This window comes from Rhopalosiphum maidis, chromosome 1 (assembly GCF_003676215.2).
Source record: "Rhopalosiphum maidis isolate BTI-1 chromosome 1, ASM367621v3, whole genome shotgun sequence".
NCBI classification, from domain to species: Eukaryota; Metazoa; Arthropoda; class Insecta; order Hemiptera; family Aphididae; genus Rhopalosiphum; species Rhopalosiphum maidis.
In genome coordinates, this window is record NC_040877.1 from 26,471,603 (window position 1) to 26,498,344 (window position 26,742).

Consider the following 26,742-nt stretch of genomic DNA (forward strand, 5'->3'; position numbering starts at 1 on the left):
TATAAATATTTATAACTTTTGGTAAAGATGGTCTATGTATAATAATCTCTAGATTCAATATTAGTAACGTTAAAAATGTCTAAATACTATCCAATAAATAATTTACAAAAAAACGAGGGGCTTTCATTTAAAAAAAAAGTGGTCTATAAATAGGAATATTTCAAAATTAAGAAAATTTCGTCATTAAATGAAAAAACGGAATTGAGCACGTTCAATGATTCACCCTGTATACTATTATTGCCGTAATCTCTGCAGTCGACACCGCCACCCGCGCTTGAAGCAGTATTCAGCAAGTGCACTCGCACACGCACGCAAATATAATAACGATGCGGATTGGTGGGTGGGTGGGTTGGATGATCGGTCGGCCGTCTTCGGCATCGGCGGCGTTGGCGGCGTTGGTGGTGGTGGCAGTAGTGGTGGTGTTGTTGTCTGGAATACCTGCCGACGACACACGCTAACGCATCCGTCGCCGTCGCGAATGGTTATAGGCTGCAGCCGCCGTGTATCGCACACCGCCGATGCACGCGCACACCAGTTTGGACCGCGATAGAAACGCATCGAACTATAGCGCCTGAACTTTGACTACGCCATCATCATGAAGTGCCGCGCACGATCGTCTTCCGTCTCGTTGCAGTGGTACCTTGTCTTGTCGACCGCGATTTTTGCCACTACCGTCGCCACTTATGCAGCCGCCACTGATGCAATAGCTGCATCCATTGGCGATCCTATGCGCGACGCACGTTGTTTTGCTAAATGTTATCGTCAGATCGCCGCCGAACAGCCCAAAGTACGTATACACACACACACACACACACACACACCAACGCAGGCGTACAATTAAGACAGATTAACAGCTACTTCGTCTGTCATGCCGTGTGCCTTTTATCGTATCCTGCGATTGGTCATTTTAATCGTAGTATACCGTGTATACAATTCACTAATCATCATCTCCCGGAAAACTTCACAAGTCAGACCAAACTCGACATTTGGACGCGACGTGACACGACAGACGACATGGCTGTGAAGCTAGGTTTGCAGCGTTTATAAGTATTACCATTGATTTCATCAATAAATTTAAAATTAAAAATATGATCATTCATAGGTAAGGGTATAGCGACCATCGGTTACGGGTACGGAATAACTGATAGCCGATAGGTATGCATTATACTATTGGTGTCGTCCGGATGGCTTTATTCGACCATAGTAATATAATATGATACGGGTATTGAGTTTACATCATAAATAAATAATATATTTAATTTTAACACATTATAATTAAGTTTTCAACGGCCTAGAGTTGCGCTGTAAATTACGAAAAAAGTTTATTAAATAAATGGAATTATATTAATGTGTCATGTGAAATTATTATGGTTTTGTATTTATTAATTACTTTATTAAGAGTATGTTACACCCGCATGTATCGTATCCATCTTATAAACGTACAATATAGCAAATTTGCTCACAGTAGAACAAATTTTGTGTTGTTACCTTAACTATTAGAGCGTACTAACAAATTTAAAGGTAAGAACATTATCTGTTATCTGTCATCGGTTTTTACGATATTTTAATTTTTAAGCTAGTTATGACTTGTGAGCATTTTTATATTTTAGTAATAGTTTATACTTATTATTCACTTAAAAATTAAAATATCGTAAAAAAATTGACGAAAGATTACAAATAATCTTCTTATCTTTAAATCTTATAATGAGTAAATTCACGTCAATGAAATCACACAAAATCGGTTCTATACTGAAAGCAAATTTGCCGTGTTATATATTTGAAAGACAGAGCCAACTTATGCGGGTGTAGCATCCTCTTAAAGGGACCCACATGACGTGTTGTCTTCGTCTTATAAACGTACAACTCCAAATTCTAAGTTCACAGTAATCCATTTGAACCTGTTATTTTTAAAACTAGAGTGGATTTATTGATTTATTATGCACTTTAAAGATAAGATATTTTCATCTTGGGCATTTTATATTTATATTTTATTTTATTGATGTTTAATTTATTTTTAAAAATATTTTTGAATTTATACTTACATACTAATTCCACTAACGTTCATTGAATGACGGTTATTAATAATTTTTTTGTTTAACGTAAAATTAACGTAGTTACTTTTCTGATTAATAAGTAAAATAATTTCATTATAATTTCATTTGAATAACGAGTAAAATTATTTAATTACTAATTAAAATAAACTTAGCAATGGCCAACCCTGCAGCACTGTATTAGATATATATTATTTCTTTTTTGTGCTGTTTAATACACCAAACACCCATAGTGCAACATCCCATCACTTGCTATGGAATAACACTTATCGAAATGACTCGTAAACACTATCGGTTTCTAGTGTGCCTGCTTACATATATCCATAACGGTGTAATAATTGTACTTAGTACTTAGTTAAATTATTCATTACACATCACAGAAATTTCAGAAAACAAAACAACTGCACCTATGTATCCACTATCCACGGTCTTACTCGTCGATTTATTATAATATTATTGTATTCTATATAATATGTACGATTTATACGATTCAAACGATTGAATTCGATGTTAATGAAATGAAGGATATTTGCGGTTATCTCTTGTCAGGGTTTTTACCAAAGAGGTTTTAATGTTTTTTTTCTTGACAAGAAATTCGTGCGCAGCTGATCTTTGCTCTTCTCGAGTCTTATTTTTAGTTTTGAAAATTTGACGCATATTCCAAATATTACATAGAAAATTAATAAGAAATAATAATAATATTATCATGTATTTGTGTTTTGAATGTTTTGATTCATTATATTTGATTACTATGTCCATATACTCCATATATATTATATTTTATTTTGCCACGATGTATAAAAAGTTGTAAAACGTGAACCTAAAAAAAATAAATAACTTTGTTTCTTTTTTAAATATTGTTATCATTGATCAGTTGACATAAATTGGATATAAAAATAATGTTTCATTAGTTACTGTATACGCATTAATAAATTAATAAAAAGGTCACTGGAAATATATATTAAACTTCTTTACATAATATATAATCTTAAATGTGTAGGCATTTAAAAGGGTATAGAATTGTGTTTATTTTTAGACTAATATCACTTGTTTGATATAGTAAAGTAGCTAACTATAATACTAAGTACTAACTTGTGTACCACATGACAAAAATAATTATTATAGTATCTCTAATGAGTTATGATTGTAGTTTGATACATTTAAATAATTTATAAATTGTCTGTCGTATTATCGTATTGGTTCTGTTGCTTACTTGCTTGTCATAACGGTTCAAAATATTATATTCTATGTGAGGTATTATTTGTGCATTAACAAGTCTGTATAATGAATAATAAAAGTAGGTATATTTTATAATATACCCATTATATTATGATGTGACGTCAAAAAAATTCAAAACTTAAGATAGGTAACTACGTCATATAATTACAGATTTGGGTTTTACGCAAAATTTTATTTGTGAGCAATACTTGTAGACTGGACTGCATTACTAGTTACTGCATTAAAAAATATACTATTACAATACGTCTTCTCTCTCTCTCTTTCTCTGAAGTCCGATATCTATATCAAGTATACTTAACGTGACTATAATTTTTTTTCTTTAAAACGAAACATCTATACATTTTTATAGAAAAACTATATCATTTTATGTAAAATGACAACACGAGAAATATAGTAAAACACATACCGTTTTTATTAGAAAAAAAATGTATACCGCATACTAAAACATCAAAAACATTGCAGTATAAAGTGATGTATGAACACAATATAACAACATGGAATTTCAGCGGAATGTATCATTTTTGTAAAATAACATACAATACCTCTTGGATTTCGAATAACAAAAGAATTTATTTGGAATTGGTTCATTAGCATTAAACCACAACGAAAATAAACACACGTAGGTATTTATATATCGTGCTGTTTTTGAATGAAACCTAACCTAACCTTAGTATGTAATGTTTACTAGTGGTATTATAAATTATAATTTAATTGTTATTCGGAAAACGAAATACAAATTTATTTATTTTTTTCAAAATTTAGAATGACCTACTATAACCTAATATAAATAGCAATAAGTATAATATATATGTTATATTATTATAATTATACTTCTAATAATTGTAAACAATAATTTTTAACTAAAAACTGTATTTGCTTTTTGAGTAAATAACCTAAAACAATAATTAAAAGCAAATATTAATATTGAATTTGATTTAGAAAATATCATTAGAATTTTATATTTTTTAAAAGAAATTGGTCAGGTTAAATAGTAATTGTGATTTTTGAGTTAAACTGTTGATATCTATAATTTTACCGGGTAAAGTTCACTTTTTATTTGATTTTTTTTAGAGGAAAAATAATTTATTAAGATTAGTATATCTATGTTTTTTAAATAAGAACCAACTAAATTGTACTGTCGAAGAGTTTCACTGTTTCGCACTATTTCTGGTTTCTATAATAATGATAAAAATAATTTTTAGGTAACAAGTAAATAATTATAACAGATACAATGAATATTGTATAGTGGTACAAGAGTAATAAATAATAATTTATAATAATAGTACAATAATTGAAAATCCATAGAATATTAGAATATAATAATATAAACAGAACAGTTATAGGGGTAACAATTATCGGGAAAAAAAATATATAACTAGTTTACCTGGTACTTCCACATTTTTGTATACCTACTCATTATTAATTAATATCTACTTGTTATATTTTTCTAATAATATAATAAAAAATTATTTCTGTGTAAGCGATTTGTATACTTATTGTACATTAAAATTAAAGTCGATGTTGGGTAAATAATTATTATGTTATTATACCTGATTAGATTAGGTTATTTTGCTAGTAATTAAAGTATGAATATAAAATAGCTTCATATTATTTTACTTGTTATTGATATATCATAATACCGCTAACTAATATAGTTAATTAAAATAATGGTTTATTTAAATATTATATTCTAATAATGAATTTAATTGTTATAGTTTAAAAAATATTAAAAAAGTTTGGCTATCACTTAACAAAGAGTTGGTATAGACTAATAGGTAAAACAATACATCGATACTGTAACTAATTTTCATTTAAGTCACGTTTTTTATTCTAATTAACTTGTGACTTTTACGTGTTAGAAAAAAGAGTTATATTTTAACACTAAACTTAATTTACTTTGTTTAATATTAACGTAACTTAGTGTTAAAAGAATAGATAATTTAGAAAATTTAGTTAACTTGCCCAGAATTAAAATACGCTATACCTACGCTATACGAGACAATTAATATATGCAATGATCATGCACCATAATATAATTGTTGTGAAATGAAGTGCAGTAATTTGAAATTAAAAAAAAAGAAGCTATTTACAATAGGGTGTGATCTGTGTTTTGTGTATTACTATAATAGGTTGTTTTGTGGGATTGTATACATTTGAGTTCTATGTCTAAATATAATGATATGTTATGCAAACATACATTTAAATAGTGTTTAGCATATAATGATCTATGAAAGTTGTTGATAAGTGATAACCATTTACATTTATAATTTTAAAATATTGAATCGATCAATTTGATTGTAAATTATTGATCAAATAATTTATTTATCAATTTAATTAGTTACGAACTATAAACAATATTTGAAAAATGTGATGTAGGTAGTTGATAAAAAAAAGTTCAGGAAAAATAAGTTTATAATTATTCACAAAATACAAATTCTAAAATCAAATTAAATTGTTTTTAAAAGTATATTACTATATTAGATAAAAAAAAAAACACTGATTCGTGTTTGTAAAAAAAAAGTATATTTCGTAAACTTTGTACTGTTTATATTGGGTTTATTTATATTTTCAAAATATTCAGAAATAGTTATTTTTATTGGATTAAGCCATCGATAAACTAATGTTTATACTAAATTTTTGTCTATTATAAATAAATTATGATATTATTTTTTAATTGTAAATATTGTATTAGTTGTAGAGAATAACAACATTGTTGTTGCCGTTTTATATGATTACTTATCTTTGAATTTATGTGATTGGTGAAAGTTTGGGTTGACGGATAATGGTCAAATAAATTTAAAAACACATACACAATACAATTTATTATTGAAAAATTGTGTAATTAAAATAATATAGCTAATTTTTTAATTTATGAGAGTTAAAAATATTCAGATTGTGATTCAGTTTAAGTTTAGAGGATTATATCTAGAATTGATAGAATAATATAGTAAAAACAAAAATATAATTAATAATACGTAAGTATTTATGATAACCATGGTTGACAATAATTTAATTTTTTCATAGTCAAATTTCATTTATTTTATCAATTGATAAAGTGTTAACACTCATCAATAACACATTATCTTCATTTAGAAATTAGAGTTGACAAATTGTTCGTTAAAGAGATATTGTGTAACGTCATAGAAATATAGATTTGACAATTAATTTTATTTGCGGTACCTAGTTTAAAATTTTAATTAATAATTGCTGCTAAGGCAATTTGTAGGTACTTATATTTTAACTATTATATAGAGTTACATAAATGTTTCTATATATTTATATCGTTTTGTTAACAGGATTTTAACTAAAATTAACTTGAATAATATTATTAGTAAAACATAGAATTCCGTTTAAAATATTTTATTATATTAGGGACTATTATAAATAGTACAGTACGTCAATATAAAATCGTAGGTTGCCGTTTAAAAAAATCACAATGACAATAAATAAGAAAGCTTGGTGAGTAACCAGAAATCTTGAACGATTTAATGTGCATATTAAATAGATATAAAATAATAATACAGGCTAAAAAAACCAAAAACCAATTCACTATTAAAATCTTTAGCAAAATCGCTGGCTCATAATAACAAAAAAAATTATCCCGTGTATTTATATATATATATAAAATAATATGTTGTGTCAGCACAATATGTTTGTCGTTATAATATAATATAGTATTCGTCGTCGTCGTCAATGTATGTAACTATACAGAGATATTCACTAAACAGACTCACCCTCATTTTTCATTTAATAATTAATTTATTCAATTATTTGGAAATATTTTTGTATATTTTAATGAGTGTATTGAGGCAATACAAACTTATGGGTTTTAAATGAGAATCCCCCTTTTTTACTATGCATTATTTAGTGGTTAGTTTTTTAAACAATTTTATGTTTTTAATTTGTTATAATATCATTTGTCTATATCACCGCAAAATCCCTCAAAAATGATTTTACAAAAATATAAAATAAATTTAATATTGGATCTATATAGTATTTATTGTATTAGGACCAATTTTATTAACGATAAATATTAATAGATTATTATAAATTACTAACATTTTAAAATTTCCATAGCTCTAATACAAATTCATTATTATAGAACTATTATTCCAAAGTATCATGGAATTCAATTGTGATATCACAAAGCAAAAGAAAAAAAGACCTATTAACCTTAATAAACAAAATTAAATGAATCAAAAATTACTCCTTCAAATTTTGATTTTAATACGTTCACATTTTTATGAAAGTGATCTACTAAATAATTTCTGTTTAAGAGGGAGGATATCTAAAGGTATACCTTAACTAGTAAAAAAATCTCAAAAATTTTAAAATATGACATCTTTAAATTTATTTAAAAAATTCAAAAATTATATTTTAAATAACTGCGTTATTGAAGAAGAAAAAAGGGGTTAGCTGCTTGCTGAATCACTCTGTATATTACTTTGTAGTATATATAATATATGATTATTATATAGGTACCCATGTATAATAAATAATAATGCTTAGCACAACACGTATGTTTTATATATATATGCACACACTTCCATGGTGGTTATATTTTTCATAATTTTTTTGTGTCTATCTTTTAGTAAATAAAATCGATTGATTGTACATTTTAGTCTATGCACGCGGCATTATATGTATTGGTATTTTTTATAAACGTACATTATAATGTTGTCGCGTGTTATTATATTGACGGGGAAAAAAGTAGAAATAACAACGAAAAAAAATCGCGGTGGCATGTAAAATATGCGTCTGGTGTTATTGGTATATTAAAGAGTATACGAATAAATAATGATAAATATATGTATATTGTATATAATATATAGTTAATAGTCTTCGCGATTACAACGACGGGGTTATAAAAAAAAAAAAAAACGGAACGGGCTTCGCCACAACCGCATTATTAGCCGCTGACGCCCCTGAGTCGTTTTTACATCGTCCGTCGTGTCCATTAAAATATGTATATTGTATATATTAATACGTGTGTGTGTGTATATATATAGGTGGTATGTGTTAATGTATGTACCGCAATGATGCTCTTTGTGTACAGAGTGATTGATTTTTAGGTTTCCACGTGGACTATATGGATATAGGTATATAGGTGTCAGTCGGTTTCAGTTGACACACTGCTACAGGGGTCGCCCATAATTCAATACTAAAAAAAATATAAATACAAATTTAAAAGTTTGACTCCACAAGAGTAGATGCAAATTACCGTGACATACCCCGTGCGTATTATATGGTCTACGAGTTTATAGGTTCTAGATTCCTTAAAAATACCTCTGACAACGCGCGCATCATCTTCATAATTTTAGTATCGATTTTTACGTTCACCATATTATTGTGATAATTTAAAATAATAAAAAAAAAAATGTCAAAATCAAAGAACAAGAAGTATAGCGTCCATTTTTTTTTTCAAAACTCTGAACACTAAGCAAATAATTCAAATTTTAATTTCAAGTCAGAAAAAGTATGTTACATTAATAAGGTATCAGTAATGTGTATACTGCGAGGTGTGGTATGGCCCATCCTGTATGTATATTAAATTACATTTTAAAGCATAATATATTGCTGACAATGCGCCGTTTTCCGTATGTGTATAGGTAATGTTATATACATCCTAACCTTTACTCAACAATAATAATATTAACCTTACATATAACATTTGACGAGTGTCGCAATAGGTAAGCGTGGTAGGTATCCAATAATAATCGTGGTTTAAAATATTTTGTTTGTATTGTATTGTTTTGATTTTGTTCGCAGTGTTATAGCGGTTGTCTGAACGAACGATGGATTAATAAGCCGGGCGAGTGTCCGGTCGGCGACCTTGACAGCGTCGCCTCACTGGACCGACCGTGTCTGGAGCAATGCAGTTCCGACGACTTTTGTCACGCCGAGTACAAGTGCTGCCGGCACAGTTGCGGAATAACATGCCAGCCGCCCATCGGCTTAGCTGACCACCGTCCGGGTACGTTACCTACCTATGTTATTATATGTTTATGATACACCACACGCTATTATAATAATACTCTGCAGTCGATTCTCGGTAACCCGAACCTTGATGACTGAAAATTATCGATATATCGATTAAATAAAATTTCTTTTCAAATAATATTGCCATAACACTATATTATGATATAGTATGATAAAGTTTAAAATATAAAGTCTCGTTGATTCGAAAATTAATCGGTCAAATTGTAGATGTTTCGAATTTTCCTAGCTACATTATATTTTAGTTTGTCGCATAGCAAATGACCAAGACGTTATCTGATTCGTTAAATTAAACCCCATTTACAGTACCTACTATAGTTATAGTTATTTGCTGTCTGTTGTCTATTCGTTTGTTAGTTCATCCGTGTTGGTATCGTGTGACAGTCTTTAGTGTTATATGCATTATAACGGCTCAAAAAAAAAAAACAACTGACGGTATTAAGAGGGCGCTAGTACGCTACACTCTTACGTATTATCTCCGTCTTACGAATGTACAACATAGTAAATTTATGTTCAACACTTCCGATTTTGTATAGAAAACTTGAATAATATAGTGAATGATCGATTATTATCAAAATTATTGAAGGTATAAATATTATCTTTGATTTTATATAGGGATTTTAAGGTATTTTAATTTTTAAGTAAATCATGAGAATTTTTAAATATGTGATTGGTAAACTAGGTCCAGTTACCTTATTTTGGTTCATTGAGTCCTGAAAATAAAAGGTTCGGAAAAACAAATTATTTATTTTTTATATCTATTATTAATCTTCATTAGTAGTCAAAACAATAATAGGTCATTATAATATTTTATAACTATGGTATAAAATATAATTTGTATAAATTATTAATTAAAAGATTAATTTTTATTATTAGAGTTATATCAAAATTAAATTAAGTAAGATTCGCTTCGTGTACTGTCCAGTTAATAATATGGTGGTATAATATATATTAATTGAAGGTAGGAACGAAACTCGATTTACTACTTTAAAAATGTACACATATTATCGCAGACCCAATTTACCTAGCCCCTTTCAATTGTACCTAATATTATACATATTTATAACTTGCTAAAAAATGTAAATATCGTGAAAACCCCATATTATGCAAAAACACAGTCAATGTTCCATTGTATTAAAATGTTAAGGTTTTTGATACCTCGAAATTTTGAGTAACAAGAATCCCCCCTCTGCTAAAACTTTTGAGTGGCTAATAGTCAAAACTTTTTTAATATTATTCTCATTTTTTCTATTATCGTTATGTACAAACTACAGGGCCACCTAACCTAATCTTACCTTCATGGTTGCATGCTATCCATGTGTGGAAAAATTTTAACCACCCTGTATATAGTATAATAATATGCCGTAAAATTTATCGTAAATATTATATCGTTTTTGGCACCAATACGATTATTCGTTTTTTATTTTTACGGGTTTGCTACAGACATGGTGATTTCGGTCTTGATGTATTTGCATTTTGCACATGTATAATCTACTTCTATACTCAAGTTAACGTGTCGTATAAGTGCATCGAAAATAAAAAAAAAAACCGGTCACTCCTATGACATTATTAGGTACATAATAATTTATTATCGTATTTTGGGACGGTGATAAATATAATGAATTTTGAGCGTATTGCACGAACAATTTAACCATGATTTACTACAATGTATTTAAGGACCTCTTTTAAAGGACTGGTTCCTATACGTACACATATTATAGGATTTAACGGGCACGAGTATCTGAATATTAGAGAAGTACATATTATTTTAGAGTAAATTTAAGGGCGAACAATATTTTATTTTGACATTTCGCTAATCATTATGCAGGATTTCTTTTTTGAAAATTATAAAATGTTTATCCATTTTTTTTTAATTTGGTTTAACTATATTGCAATCTAGTCGTTTTTAATCAATTGTATTTATAATATATAATTAATATGTTTATCATCAAATAGTTTATATTGTTTTACGATTGACTATATTATATAACATTTAATTTTCATCATTCGTATAGCTAATATCAATATTTTAAAAAAATTGTTCAACAGAAAATTTAATATTCATGTGATAAAAATATAAATTCATAATCATTGTTTATAAGCAAGGTTAGGTATAGAAGTATCTGCCCGCTAAAGTGGTGTTTGGTAAATGGTAATAATCCCAGTGATCTCACCAATGGATAATAATGTGCATAATAATAACTGTAGACCTAAATTATATAGTAATAAAATATTATTAATCAATTTATTATTAAACCCCAATGGTTTTGATGCTAAACTATATTGATATAATAATAACATATTGAAATTTGCAACCAAATTGCACATACATTGTTAACCCTCTTTCAAAGCCAAATAGTCGATAATTTGTATTTGAATCGCATCCCGACGTAAGGTAAACTAAAACTGATAGTAAATAAAAATGGTCTAGTACTAAATAGTTACCTCCAAATGAACAGGTAATAAATGTATAAGAGAATCCCATCACAAACAACATACTTTTGAAAGAGAGAGAGCTATGTATAAAATATTGTAAATAAGTGAATATTAAATTATGATTAATATTTAACATTTTAATATTAGATTATAAAATATTTTTTTTTATTGATCAACTATAATTAATGATTTATTTATCGAACAAACTCATTATTTAAATATCTATATTAACGTTTATAATACATTTTTACTTTTTTGTGTGACAACATAGGTACATATTTAATTCTATATTTTAAAGCAGAATATTTTTCGAGTTTTTTTTAAATACATTTATCTATTCAAGTGGTATATTTTAGTGATGTTAGTGAACTATTGCTTTATTCTATATTGGAGGTATCTAGTATGAATATGTTTGAGAGTATATATTACTAAACTATCTCCATGATCGTCGTCGGTAGCTAGTTTATATTAACTTTTTTATTTACGATAAGAATGGGAGGTAATTCGTATATTTTAGAAGGCAACTATATAGCGTGTACCTGATGTAATTTCATAATCACACACTATTTATATGGCCTGCAGGTTTACCAGATGTGCCAAAAATCGTTGCAGTATCGGACTATGGTAAGGCGCTGGCGGTCGAGTGGTCTGCGCAGTCCCCGGACACAACCATAGGTCACGTTACGTATTTGATTCAGGAACGGCACCACGTGGGCGTGACGTACGTACCAGAACGTATGACTAGGTGGGCAATGGTAACCAGGAGCGACAGAATACGTGAACAGTTCAGACAGCTGCACTTGCCGGGACGATGGTTCCAGTTCCGCGTGGCGGCTATCAATGAGAACGGAACCAGCGGTTACTCTCTACCTTCCGAGCCGTTTTTTATCGACATCGGATCGCGTAAGTACAATTGTGGGTATAACCACATATTTATTACTAGTTGAATTACCCGGCTATATATATAAGGATAATTATATTATAGTGAACCCAGTGTTGGCCTCAGATAGTTTTTTTTATATTTACAAACAGGGAGATATAAATAAGATATAATTATAATTATATAATTATATAAGATATAAATTCATAAATTATCTAGATGTTGATAATAATGAAATAATATTAAATATATTACAAAAATAGAAATGAAATTTCATTCATTTTTAGTTTTTACATCTAATTATTCTTGATAAACACAATAAACAACATTATTTTTAATGTTTTAATATAACTTAATAATGTATTAATAACATATTATATTTTATTTTGCTATGTTAAGATAACATATTAATTTTACCAATATTAGTTTAATTTAAATTAAGTATTATTAAAAATAATTATCTAAAAAAAAAAAAATAATAATAATAACAATAATTTATAAATTATAAATGTCAAATAATTTGGATAATCAAGCAAATTTATGTATGGATAGCTATTATTTTTATGTTAAATGGTAGCTTTAAAACATTTTTGGAATTTGTCTAGATTTGATACAGATAAGGTAATCTTATCCCGATAAGGAATCTAAGTAAATTTAGTTTTCGGTGAAATTTCTAAATCCTGGACGCCGGTTGTTAGAATTTTGTCTGCTTCTCAGAGTTCCAATTCTTAATTCGAGTTAAAAAAAAGTTAATGACTGACTGTCCCTAGGAATGATTTTAATTTATTTCGTTTTTGCACGGCACTTATCTTAAACGTAAACAATATACATATTTAAAAGTAAAGAATGACAAAGATTAAGCTGTATAGCATCATTGGAGAAGTTAAAAACTGATAGATTTTTGTTGATTTCCAAAAAATTTGAAGTTTTCAAATGATTAAGTTGCAACTTTTATTAATAATAATATGCATGCAGATAGAAAAATATATTAATATTACTAATGTAGTGTTGTATAAGTGTTTACAAGTTATAACATATTGATATTATACTGAATGAATAAAATCAAAACATTCATCAATTAAGATCCGTTTAAGCGACTCACACTTGGTTTTAGATCCAAGTGCATTTCTTATAGTCTCTATTACGCCGATCATTAATATTTAACGTGATATCCAAACTTCATCATTTTGTATCACGGTTTTCATATAATATATTATTACATCTAATAATTGTAATGCGTGTTATACCCACAGTATATTATTATATATAACTTTATTGAAAACACGTGCGCCTTCTAAAAAAAGAACCGGAAAAAATGCACAGTTTTTTTCATTTACACGTGCAGCACTCACATGCTTATATCGACATAAATTCTCGATGCGCGTGTATTGAAATAATATATTTGTATGTTGTTAATTGTTATCATACCGAATTGCAAAATTTGGCTTGGTATATTTTATTTTTTTCTTGTTTGTATTGGTGTGATATACAAACAAATTATGTCTTTTATGTTTAAAAAAATATATTACTCATGTCTCACAGAATGTATTAATGTAACTTATATTATTCGATATCAATAACAATTATTATCGTTTTAAAATTAATGTGAAAATAATATTATAGATTAAACGCCGTAACATTTTAAAATCTATACCAATGTTTTATTATTGATTCGTTAGATTTTTTTTTATGTGTTGCAGCGCAGAATACTTTATAATATGTGTAATACTATGTTAGGCACATATTTTTTTATATTGTATTTATTGTTCTATACCTAATTTATTGTAGCTGTTATTATTTAGCTGCCATGGCAACTGTGACAGAAAAAAAATTTGCATTCAGCCTTAAAAAAAATATTATTAAAAATAAAATGTTAGCATATAAATTATACCAACAATAATATAATATAATAATATTTTCTATTAAATTGATATCAAAAACTATAATACCTATAAGTTCCATTGCCGAGTTGTCTACATTGAATAACTTTGAATAAAATAACATTACTATAGAGAAAAATATATTGAAATATATATATTTTTTTTAAATTATTAAGATACTGTAACATTTTTCAGGTCATAAATCGCACGATAATAGAACGGACATAATATTATAATAAAACCAAGCTATTTACTGGAATTTATTAAACGTTTTCGACTAGTGGCGGCGCCAGAATTTTATACCTGGTAGGGCCAACTTGAAGCACATAATTTTAGTGTAGGGCCAATACAATACATATACTATATATACATCAATAATAAGGTGTACAATTTTTCCTTCACACTTCTTGTCAAAATTGTACCCAGAGAAGAAATTTATGGGCTTTAGATTTTAGACACTAACTACATTTTTGTTAGATTAATAAATAATACATTATTTCATTCATTCAAAAAGTTTAAAAAAATATGATTATCACTTTAGAACTTTCTCTATAAAATAAAATGATAGTTACATCAATGTAAATTAAATTTATATTTCAATGTTTAATGTAAGGTACACATTTGAACACGTTAACTTTTATAGTTTAACTTACATTAAACATTGAAATATAAATTTAATTTACTTTAATGTTATCCTCCTAATAACTCTAACAATCACATCGTGTAAATCATCGATGACATTACTTATTGTGTTTGCATATTATGCATTTATATTTCTCCTCGTATCCATACTAATAAAATACAACGAAGAGTATTTAATAACAACTAGATTTTGATGTACATTTTAAAATTTTCAATTTTCATAAAATTTCAGTGCGGGTCAGTTTACGGGCCAGGTATTTTCAGCTAGGGCAATGCCACTGTGTTCGTCTATAATTATACTTGTATTGTTACCAATGTTACTTATTCGCTATTCGTTTATTGTCGTGATGTACTAATATGTGTGTCGTATATTATCGGGGATGATATTATTTGCATATTATAATACGTTATATTCGTTTCGGTGCAGACGTCGATCCACCCGGGCCGCCGCAGGACTTGATGGTGTCATCGTTGAAATGGACCAACAAGGAGTACCAGCAGTGTGTGCTTTCGTGGAAGCCGCCCGCCGAATCCGTTCTACCCGTGCGAAAGTACAAAGTGTTCATCAGCGTACGAGACGGACCGCACGTTTACCACAAACGGAATGTGGTCCCGGCAGTGAGTTCACAAACACAAAATATAATATTATTGCGATATTGTACATCGTATATCACTGGCTTGTCGTGGTACACTTCTAAGGTTTTAACAATTAAGTCGTGTGGCCAGGTAGAGGAGGTGGTGAAGTAAGCTGGAGTATTTAAAATGTAAAGCTTAACAAATTATTTTAAAATCATACATGGGATATTATAGTTTACTGTGCGTTGTATCTGCTAGATGTGTTTAGTAACCGTGAACTAAGCGCGCTCGCTGAATTAACTTTTCTGATTTGTTACGTAATACATAGGGACAATATTACGTTACTTGACGTGTTGCTGTGATTTATTCCATATTATTGTGTACTATTTGAAATTCAACCTTTTATATTATACAACGATGTACAGTAAAATACTGTTATCATTTATTTAGTTGTTAAGTTGTTCTATCTCATTTATTGGTTTAAGTACATATGTACACAGGCATACACATCCATTACACACGTATATAGTTCATCAAACCAGCAAACCCCTCCACCTCAGAGTGAACTACAAACAGATTTACGCGAGACCAGGTACACGGTCTATTATTGTTCGTATCCGTCCCGTATAGACTTGTACGACTGTACAGTGTGCGAGTATATTAGTATGCACATACTTGAAATATTTACATTTTACGTATATTATTGTATTATACTATACACAATTGGTATTTCAAAAATATTTAAAAAAATTTGAACAATATAGATGTATAGAAGTAATATAAATGTACAAAAAAAAAAATATAATATTTAGTAATAGCTCCGATCAAAATTGTTTTTAGTATGCAACGATTTATTTATGAATCTAAATTTAACACATCCATTACAGTGTCCTACTCAATGACGAGGTACACTCAACATTACACTGTATAGCAGAGCGGTCACTTACTTGCTCGCTTTTTTTTTTTTATCATAAATATACTCAAATGTGATCATATAGGTATTCATTAATATGGTACGTCACACACGACACGAGTTCCAGTTTTTTTTTTTTTATGGCTTTTTATCAGAGGGAGTAGGCTACCCGAAGGCTTTATTTGATATTCTGTTTGACAGACTATTTTGTTTGGCACCCATTTAGGCATTCTCGTCATATTTAGGGTATTTTCTTTGTTTTGGGAGAGAAGTCTCAGTTACTATTTAGTTATCTCTGCTCAGAGAGATGTCGTCTGTGTGGGGTTCAAATTTTCACTACGATGTGCATGTTGGAACCACCATCTTGATTCACTCCATCTAAGATGCATCTAAATATATATATATATGCATAATAAAACGTAACAACGTAAATATCGTGTTATACATCTTGGTATATTATAACAAAGGTGGGTATAATATAGGTCAAAGGCAAACAAACAAATCAAAAAATCGTTTTTATTTAATAAATTAAAAGCAGCCTCTGGGGATTCTTAAGAAGTCGAACTTTCAGTGGTTGATACTACTACTGACAAGATTGAAAAAAAACTTGTAAATTAAGCTGAAATCGTAATTTATGCATAAAATATTATAATTTAATTTTTTTCATTGCAATGAAATTTTCATGAAATATTTCATTGCAATGAAAAATAAAATATTTATTATTGTATCTCAAAGTTTATAATCACGTCAACTTGTAAGTGAAAATTTTTAAAAGTTAGTTTAAATAAAGAAAATATGTATAATAATAAATAATAATAATAATACCCAATAAGGACCCAATTAATAATACAAGTGATAAATATCAAAAATGTATAGTGCATATTTTTGCATATTTACTATCAATATTTTCTGTATATAATCAATATATTATTTCTAATCAACTATAACCGAACACGTTTTAAAAAAGAAAAAATATTTTTCAATATTTCATTGAAATATTTCAAAAAGAGTGAAATTTTTAATTTTTCAATATTTCAATTGAAACATTTCAAGTGAAATATTTTAAATTTAGAACCCTACATAACATACATTACTATTTTCATATAATTCACGCTCTTGTTAAAAATGTAGAACAACTTTTTTTAAACTGAGTTAAGTAAAATGTATTGTTTGTTAACATTAACTTCTTTTAATTTAACAACCTTGCATTCGCTTAACTTATTACTTGAATCAATTATTTTCATTTATTCGGTCACCTTTGTCTATTGTAAAATGTTGATAGAGCACCAGACGGAGGTTAAATTAGTACGAGGAGGTAGGTGATGCAGGATAAAACGAAATGGTAAAAATATCGTATTACACGTCTTGGTCTATTATAATGTAGGTATAATATAGGTCAAAGGCAAAAATATCATTCATTTAATTGAACAATAACAGGCAACCGGGATGCTTACGGGGTCAAACTTCCAGTGATTGACATTCTGCTGCAGCTCGTCCGGCAAGTCTTCTTGGTTTTCGACTGGCTGCGTGTTCGATTTCAACAACACTGGCACCAGATACGAGGCCGTCTTGCACCAGTTTCCGCTGCATGTGACCGACAGGAGTTCTTTGGGGTAGTGGTTTTGGGTTAGCCGGTGGATCGTTGTTCTTTGCGTGCAGTTGCAAACCTCGGACGCCGCCACTGACACGCTATCGACGTATCGCGAATCACCGCTATTGCTGCGGCGCTGCTGCCATTCATCCCGCTTTTGTTGCTGCAGCTGGCGGTGGTGATGCCGTTTCTGCTGCTCGTCCCTGTGCCGCCATAGCTGCTGCTGCTGCTGCTCGTCTCGGTGACGCCACAACTGTTGCTGCTGTTGCTGCTCGTCCCGCTGCCGCTGTTGGTCGTCCTGCTGCTGAATCACATTTACGGTTGCGTGGTGGTCGGCGGCGGAGAAGCGTTCGAACGACTCGTCGTTCGGCATCGGGTCGTATACCAATTCCCATCTCACTTTTTTGGCCATCGACAGACATGAGACTGACACGCATGACACCAACGCCTGACAAAAAATATCATTGCATTAATATTGTGATAAGGAAAGGGGGTAAGGATTAAATAATTCAGAGCTAAGGGAGGACACGAATAAGAAAGCTCACCACCTGAGAGTCATCTGCCATATAGTTGAAATGGAAATTACTTAATAGATTTCGAAAAGAAAATGAAAGAACAAATGGTAGTATGAAAAAATGTGGAATAAAAAAGGACGGAGTATAAAAGCAAAAGTGGTGAGGAATAAGATGCAGATAAATTTAAAAAGGGAAGATTTTATGGCGACAGCCCGTATTTCAGATATAGCGATAACAAATCGCTGCAAATTGGGAAGCGAAAGAAATAGTGAATCTGAAGACCGTCAAGAAGAGAAGAAAATCAGATAATGACCACGGTAGGGTAGATGCGTTTTTGACTGGCAGCGGTAGTTTTAGTGAATGTTTTGTTCATTTGCATTCACATAATAATAATATATTATAATAATAGTTATATAAAAGTCAACAATTTTGCAAAAGTTTAGAGATTGACTAGATTTTGGCGTATAAAAAATAAAGAACATTATTATTGTCTTATACCATAATGATAAATGGAGATTTCAGTAATTACCAAGCTTAATTTAAATGAGGTAGAATTTTTTTATAATAATTATTTAATAAACTAATTACTGCATGTCGTAAATTAAAAATAATACAATTTACTGAATCGTCAAACATGATTCTTTACAGAAACTATAATAATTTTCGATTTCTAAGATTAAAATATCAATGAAAAAAGTTATTAATTCTCGTTTTTGTATTACAGTATTTATTACAGTGTTTAATATTATTTTGATTACAAATTATTCTTATCAAACGCATTAAGCAATATAACAATATTAAACGTACTTATATGATATTATAATATTATACGAATGTACAAATTGTGTTCCTAAATAGAAAATAACTTTAATGGGCGTGAAGGGAAATAAATATAAGTCTTGATTTTAAATTGTTTTCAACCTTTTATAAATCATAAGATACTTGGAACTATCATAAATGATTTAGGGATTATCTCACCGTATTGAATTTAATGCATGCCTGACGACAGACGAGTATTCGGTAGTATTATCGAAAATATGATCATTATATTGGGATGGGTCTTATTAGGACGTTACCACCCACAGGTATCTACCGTCTTATATTATACAATCCTACACATTATATTAATATAACGCTCTACTAGTCTTCAGAGTTAGACGGCCGAAAATTTCATTGAAAAAACGAAAAATAAATAACCTTATTTATACGTTCATTTGTTGTTATCAACTTTTGATGTGAATGATGTGATATAGCAAAACTATAAAAAAAAAAATGGTGTTAAAATATAAAATTAATTAAAACTCCCCAAAAATATATTTAGCTAATTTCTCTTAATAAATAACAAAATCTGTAGGTACCTCATTAACTTTTATATTTTATATTTCTCGTCCATGGCTTGATTACACAAATAATTGAATAGATTTTCAATAAAATGTTGAAGTTAGGTATAAAATAATACATCAAATGAGCGGGATGTGTAGTACTTTGTTTTAGATAGACACTTAGTTATACCTACCCATTAAATAAAAAATAGAAAATTAATGGTTGAGCATTTATATTTATTATGGATATTTGTTTGTTTCAAACTATTGCGTACGTTTAATTGTAAAAAATAAAGTTTGTTTATTGGGAAACGAGGAAATTTTTGGAAAAATGTTCGTTATTGCATAATATTTAGGTCTATTTTCTACGTTTATTCAAAACATAATTTATTGATATAAAAATGTAACATTTGTAAAACATTTCCTATGTTTTATCGTATCATTGTCAATATTACGTATATTTATATTTAATTTTATAACAAGCAATATATAATAAATAATTAAATTTATTAATATACCTATATTAAGATGTGCCTAAAATAAAATATAACATTCAATTCAAAGACAAAGTGTAAACTCTTAGCCTGCCGAGAATTTTTTAATTTTTTTATGGGCCTAGTTAAAAAAGGTTGGTCACCGCTTTTATAGAGTATAGACGATAGTTGATCAGAAAGTATAATTATTTGCCGGTAAAAATTCTCGTTTTTGTATCATAGAAATTTTCTTTTTTTCGTTTGTTAATTATTTGCATAGGGTAGTTTCAATGTTAAATTAAATCCAGAATTACTTAATTGTATTTATCAAAATTATAAATATATAAATTATAAATTGTTTTTTTAAATATTCAAAATTTCAAATACATATTTTGAATATATCATTAATACAGAGCATGGAGTATAGAACAGTCTTTATCATTATATCAAATATATTTTTAAATTCATGAAATTCATACAATATTTTGTTCCCTATAAAAAATATGCACATACTCGTATTTAGATTTCGTTTTTAAATTATTGTTTAAAAATTATTACATTTTATAAATTTAAGATCAATTTTAAATTTAACAAACGGAACTTATTTATATTGTGATAATTAGCTCGAGATTAATTTTTGTTACTATTAGAGCTTAATTATTGTTGAAATTTAGTTTTGAATGCGAAGAAATTTAAAAAATCAATCTACATAAATTTACCTAAAAAAATTTAAGTACTTACGTATAATGTCCAAATCGAAATACTGCCCAAGACAACATGCATCGTTCGAATGAAATGAATGTACTGAAGTCTTGCGAACTATACCTCCACTATAAATAGAACAGTATTACATTTAACAATATATAACAATAGAACTACCCTCGACTTATCCTAATGGACCACGTAACAAGATAGGTGTTTCGCAACTATTATTTTGTCGCACGATGACGTCATTTATCTGTATATGAAAAACATTATTATATACTTTTTTCCCCCTCTGGCTAGGATATTTTGAGGTTTACAATCAAAAAGCTGAACTCGAATTCCGAATATTTTCTTCAAGTGCAAGCCATTAGTGAATTCGGAAGAAAAAGATTCGCTGGTCAAAAGGCTTCAACAACCCTGAAAACCAAAGGTGAATGAAAACGTAATATATGTACCTATTTAACCATATTATACACTTAAATAAAATGTGTTTGTATAATATTTAAGGTTTATTGGTATAATATTATGAATAATTCTTTATTGTCCAATACTTCATTGAATTTTTATACTATACTCTTTATATTATTAGCTTTGTTATTAAAACATAATTTATTATGCGCTAGAACTCGTAATTAAAATCCGTATTAGAGTACTGATAATTAATATATACATTTGATGTAATAACATTAAATTGATGATTATTAAAATATTAAGATGACATTAATTAAGCATTTTTTTTTCGTTGAATTCACCTGTAACTTACGTTATTACTAATTAATACATATTTAAGGTCTTACAAAGCATAAATATTACCCAGTTTATTAAAACCAATTAACTCTAATATACTAGCTATTTTCTAAACAATATTTTTAATAATTCCTATATTTTTTATTCATTCTTGTTTAACAATAAAAATGCTGTTTATTTTAATAACAGCTACTTGAACTTTATTGTGTACCTACATTTGCACAACATTTCTACATTGGTAGAATCATTTATTTAAGAATATTCATCAATGACTTAAAACAAAAATGCATTTTATTAGATCTTGAATATTTTCCTGCTAAAATTTCAAAAAAATATATCATTTTTTATATGCTTGTGATAATTTGTCGAATTTCAACTAAAAATTAGGAACTAATAGTTTTGTATAACATTATATTATTTATTTCTCAATTCTCAATGAATATTTTAAATTTTTATCAAGTTCTTAATACACATAATAGGAAGTTGGGCTTTAATTAAACTAAATAATTATTATGTATTATGTACACATAAAGTATAATAAAATTAAAAAATTATATTATAATTAAAGAATAAAAACAAACATTTTTTGATTTATTGTTTCAGGAAAAAAAATATTAAATCCTAAACAAATCACAGGACTTAAAATTGTAGTTATTGGAAATCCTGACAAACGCAATTTAATTAATGCTAGATTATCTTGGAGACCAGTTACTTTGGCACTAAAAAAATTCCACTACACATTGTCGTGGTCTTCAAAAGATTGCAATGACGAGAGTAAGCCGTTAAGAGTTAGAACTCCGGTAAGTAATTTATTTTTTTAAGTTAGACGCTACTGATATTAATTATTAATATAAATATATAGCCAATATAGGTATATTAATTATCATCAAATATATATTTTTTGTATAATAGATTTATTTTATCTTTATAATTATAATTATCTAATTTGTATTGTTATTATAAAGAATTTATTTTTTAATAAAAATTACAAATAAGACATATTTATATAAATGCGCAATATTGTATAATTACCATTAAATTAATTGTCGCAGTAATAGAAAGTAGTAGAAATATATATTTTTATTTATGATTTCTTATTTTGAAATACAATAGTATAAAATGTTAATTGGTTATATTTATAATAATTAATTTTCGTATTATATTGTTTTAGGTACCATACTTTGATTTATTTTCATTAAAACCACAATGCGAATATGTAATAATAGTTTCAACTACATTCAATGGATCCAAATATGTGGGTTCATTTAATTTTACACCTACTGTATTGAAGCTTTAAAAATTGAAATACTTAATGTTACTATATTTATACTTTCTATAAAAATAAGAACGTTGAATTAGCTATATTCTTGCATGTGGAAACTCGTATAATTATATATTATATAACATTAATCATTAATAATGTTTTAAATTTTAAAGATTATATAATTAATACTTTTGGTGAAATTATATTTGAAAATTTTTAAGACTACCTACCTATTATTATTATTACAGTAGGTACCTACTGTTTAATTTTTTGTTTTATTTTTAACTACTACGATCAATACATATTATATACTATATAGGTATTAGTAGTAGTACATTGAACATTAATTTGTATTTAAATGAACGTTTAGGTTCCTACTACAAAGGTTTAATTATACTTGCGGGGCTGTAAATAGATGATTTAATGTAATACCTACAGTTCTTAAGTATACGTCACTCTTTATTTAAAATTTCAATGTACAATGTATGATTTTGGCAGACACGACGTTTGTTTTTGTGATAATCACAAAATATAATAATAATAAAATAATTCAATCGTATTTTATTTTATTCTACGGGAGACAATATTGACAATTGAAGATCTAATTACCAGTTAAATGCACTGCAAAGACAATAATCCCATCAACTATTTTATTTTATTTTGTACTCAGTAAATTGTTTGTAACTATGTTCAACTATGTTTTTTTATAAGTTAATTTGTTTATTTTATTGTATTTGTATTTTTTACCTAGACATTTACGTGTACCTTGTATGTATAATGTATATTATGTATAATTATTACTAATATCGTTGAGTATTTTTTACTCAATCGCAATATGTATAAATTTGAACACAAATCAAATCAATTCACACTAGTTAAAAAAAATCCCTTGAAATATTATAATATTATTTTTTACAAATTACTAAAACTATCATCATAATGTCGAAATGATATAATTTAATATTGTAGCAATAAATTAAAATTGTTTTCTTTTTAAATACTTTTTTTAAGGGAATTTTTCCTTAATCAAAATATTATATATTATAAATATTTGTTGTTTCAATTATTATACATTTGTATTCTTGGTGTACTACTGATATATTCAAACAAACTTTATAACATAAACACAGAAACAATAATAAAAAAATATATATAATGTGAAAAATATGCAATTTAATTTATTTTTAAAAAGTATGAGTGTCATCATCAATAATAACTTAAACAACTAGATAATTTTTGTAGCACAATCAGAATATAATATGTTAGTTGGGTTGTTAAATGTTACATAGCTATTATTGTTTATTTCATAATTTGCGAAGATCGTTAATTCATGTTCATTTTCTTATAAGAGGAAAATAATTAGGTATATAGTATTGTGCTAGTGAAAAGAAATTAAAGCTGAAATTTTTAGAGGTTTTTAGAAGCAGAAATGTGTTCTCAAAAACAAAGATTACGTTTTTGTAAAAACGACTGCATAAAAGATCAATATTTTTTTTTACTTTGATCATTGTTTAGAAAACTCTCCAAATAAAACTTCAACAATTAACTTGTAAAAGTACCGAAATTTTACTTACTCTCTAATTTGCTCTGAATGTAAACTAAAAAAAATAACATAATAACTTAAACACCACTTTAGTCATAATTGACTGCTTTAGTATTTAAATATAGGTATAATATTAAATGTATATGTCACTGAATCAAATACTTTAGTAATCCTATACATGCTGTAACCTAGTAATAAAAAAGTGAAAATAAAACAAGTTTCATGTTGTAGTTAGATATTTATCTACTAGAGAGCAATTACGTACTATGCAAAATAATATTGATATTATTATTTTCGTTTTATTCCGTAAGAAACCTTCGAATGGTTCAAGTACTTTAGGCTATACGCTTGTTTACATAATACTATTGATCACAATAATAATTAAACTCTGATCTTTTTTATAATGTTCTTAATATTTATATGATAATTATTAATAATTGCCTACGTAGATGGTAGATATTCCGTGAAAATTGATAATTATTATAAATATTAAATAAAATATTATAGTAATTATTATGTAGATACTAACACAACGTAGGTAGGTATTCATTAAAATAACAACTCACTTTATTCCACGTAATTTGGTAATGGCTAATTTAAATTTGAGTGCAATGATATATTATTATTATAGATGAAAAACGATTCTGAGCATAGATGCACTGTCATAAGTTTCTAAAGATATTTTATATATTTTCCTATTTATAATTCTAGTAAAATAGATTATAGTGATTACATTACCTAATATATTAAAATATTATTGTTTATAATTAATAATAATAACAATAAATATGTAATAAGTATCATATTTTATACTTATTTTTGAGGGTATTTTGATACTTAAAAGGTGGAGAAACGTCGGTGTATTGTTTTAAATGTACAATCATTTTTTTTTTAACTACAACAAAATGACAAAAATACTTTTAATTTATTATTTTACGTGTGAATATTCAATGTCAGCAAATTTTTAACTTTAATCATTCATCAAAAATATACGAGGCTACATGTTAAGTTTTTTTTTAATTCCAGTAAAAACAAAATCATGTGGATTTTCTTGATTTATTATCAAATCAAAATAGGTATGAACTTTTAACTAAAAAATAATTTTTAAATCTCCGTGATAGTTTTGTCAATATTTGAACACACGATTATAAAAAAATTATGACAATATATTTTTTTTTTAATTTCTGTAAGAGTAAGCTATGACGAATGTTGTATTAAATTATAAAGCTACTTTAGTATTTTATTTACAAAAAAAAAAAAATAAATAAATAAATAATAATAATCATATATAATAAAGCGAAGAATAACTAAATAAAATGTCTAAAATTTAAAATGTATTTTTACCAGAAGATACAAACTTTTTTTAAAGTCATATCTCATCTAGAAAATGCTAGTATAAATATTTGGTAAAAATGTAAAGGTCTCTACTGTTATATATTTTTGAACCACAATATCACAACGATTCAATTAGTTTTGATTATTTTATAAAGTATTATCAATTTCTTTAGTCATATTATAATTTCTGACCTCTCCCCCAAAGTACCAAGTAGATCCAATTTCCTACCAGACACCACATTTAAAGTTGAAGATTTATGAACAATATGGAAAAAAAATACACTCATATTATGTAATATACGCTATATTGCTCCGCTCAAAAGCTATAATCATTAACATTTCATAAAATATTTTAAATATTCAATAAATAGTATACCTTATAATTGTATAGTTGTAAATAATGGTCATGGAATAGTCATGAATTCGTGATACATGTCAGTATTTTAATATTATTTTAAATATCAAGTTAACGTAAATGGTATACATAATATGTTATTAGACTGTAGATAAATTTACAAAACCCTATGTATTGATTTACCTAAAGGTTGTGATTTTTATGACATACGATTACAAATACGGCTTCATGGGTTCCTATAGAGTTTGTATTAAGTTAACATAATTTTATTATTTTTT

At 27.4% G+C, this 26,742-nt stretch overlaps 2 protein-coding genes across 2 annotated transcripts; one reads left to right on the forward strand and one right to left on the reverse strand.

The window, feature by feature from the left end:
* Nucleotides 1-429: 429 nt before the first annotated feature.
* On the forward strand, nt 430-23,347 carry LOC113560938 (anosmin-1). The gene is made up of 7 exons (XM_026967074.1): nt 430-787; nt 9,060-9,264; nt 12,306-12,626; nt 15,553-15,743; nt 21,521-21,650; nt 22,571-22,767; nt 23,139-23,347. Exons 1-7 carry the CDS (start codon nt 596-598, stop codon nt 23,262-23,264), a joined length of 1,362 nt encoding a protein of 453 aa, XP_026822875.1. The 5' UTR covers nt 430-595; the 3' UTR covers nt 23,265-23,347.
* On the reverse strand, nt 17,777-21,513 carry LOC113560939 (UPF0746 protein DDB_G0281095-like). The gene is made up of 2 exons (XM_026967075.1): nt 21,257-21,513; nt 17,777-18,653 (listed from the first exon to the last, which is right to left on the reverse strand). Exons 1-2 carry the CDS (start codon nt 21,296-21,298, stop codon nt 18,030-18,032), a joined length of 666 nt encoding a protein of 221 aa, XP_026822876.1. The 5' UTR covers nt 21,299-21,513; the 3' UTR covers nt 17,777-18,029.
* Nucleotides 23,348-26,742: the final 3,395 nt, after the last annotated feature.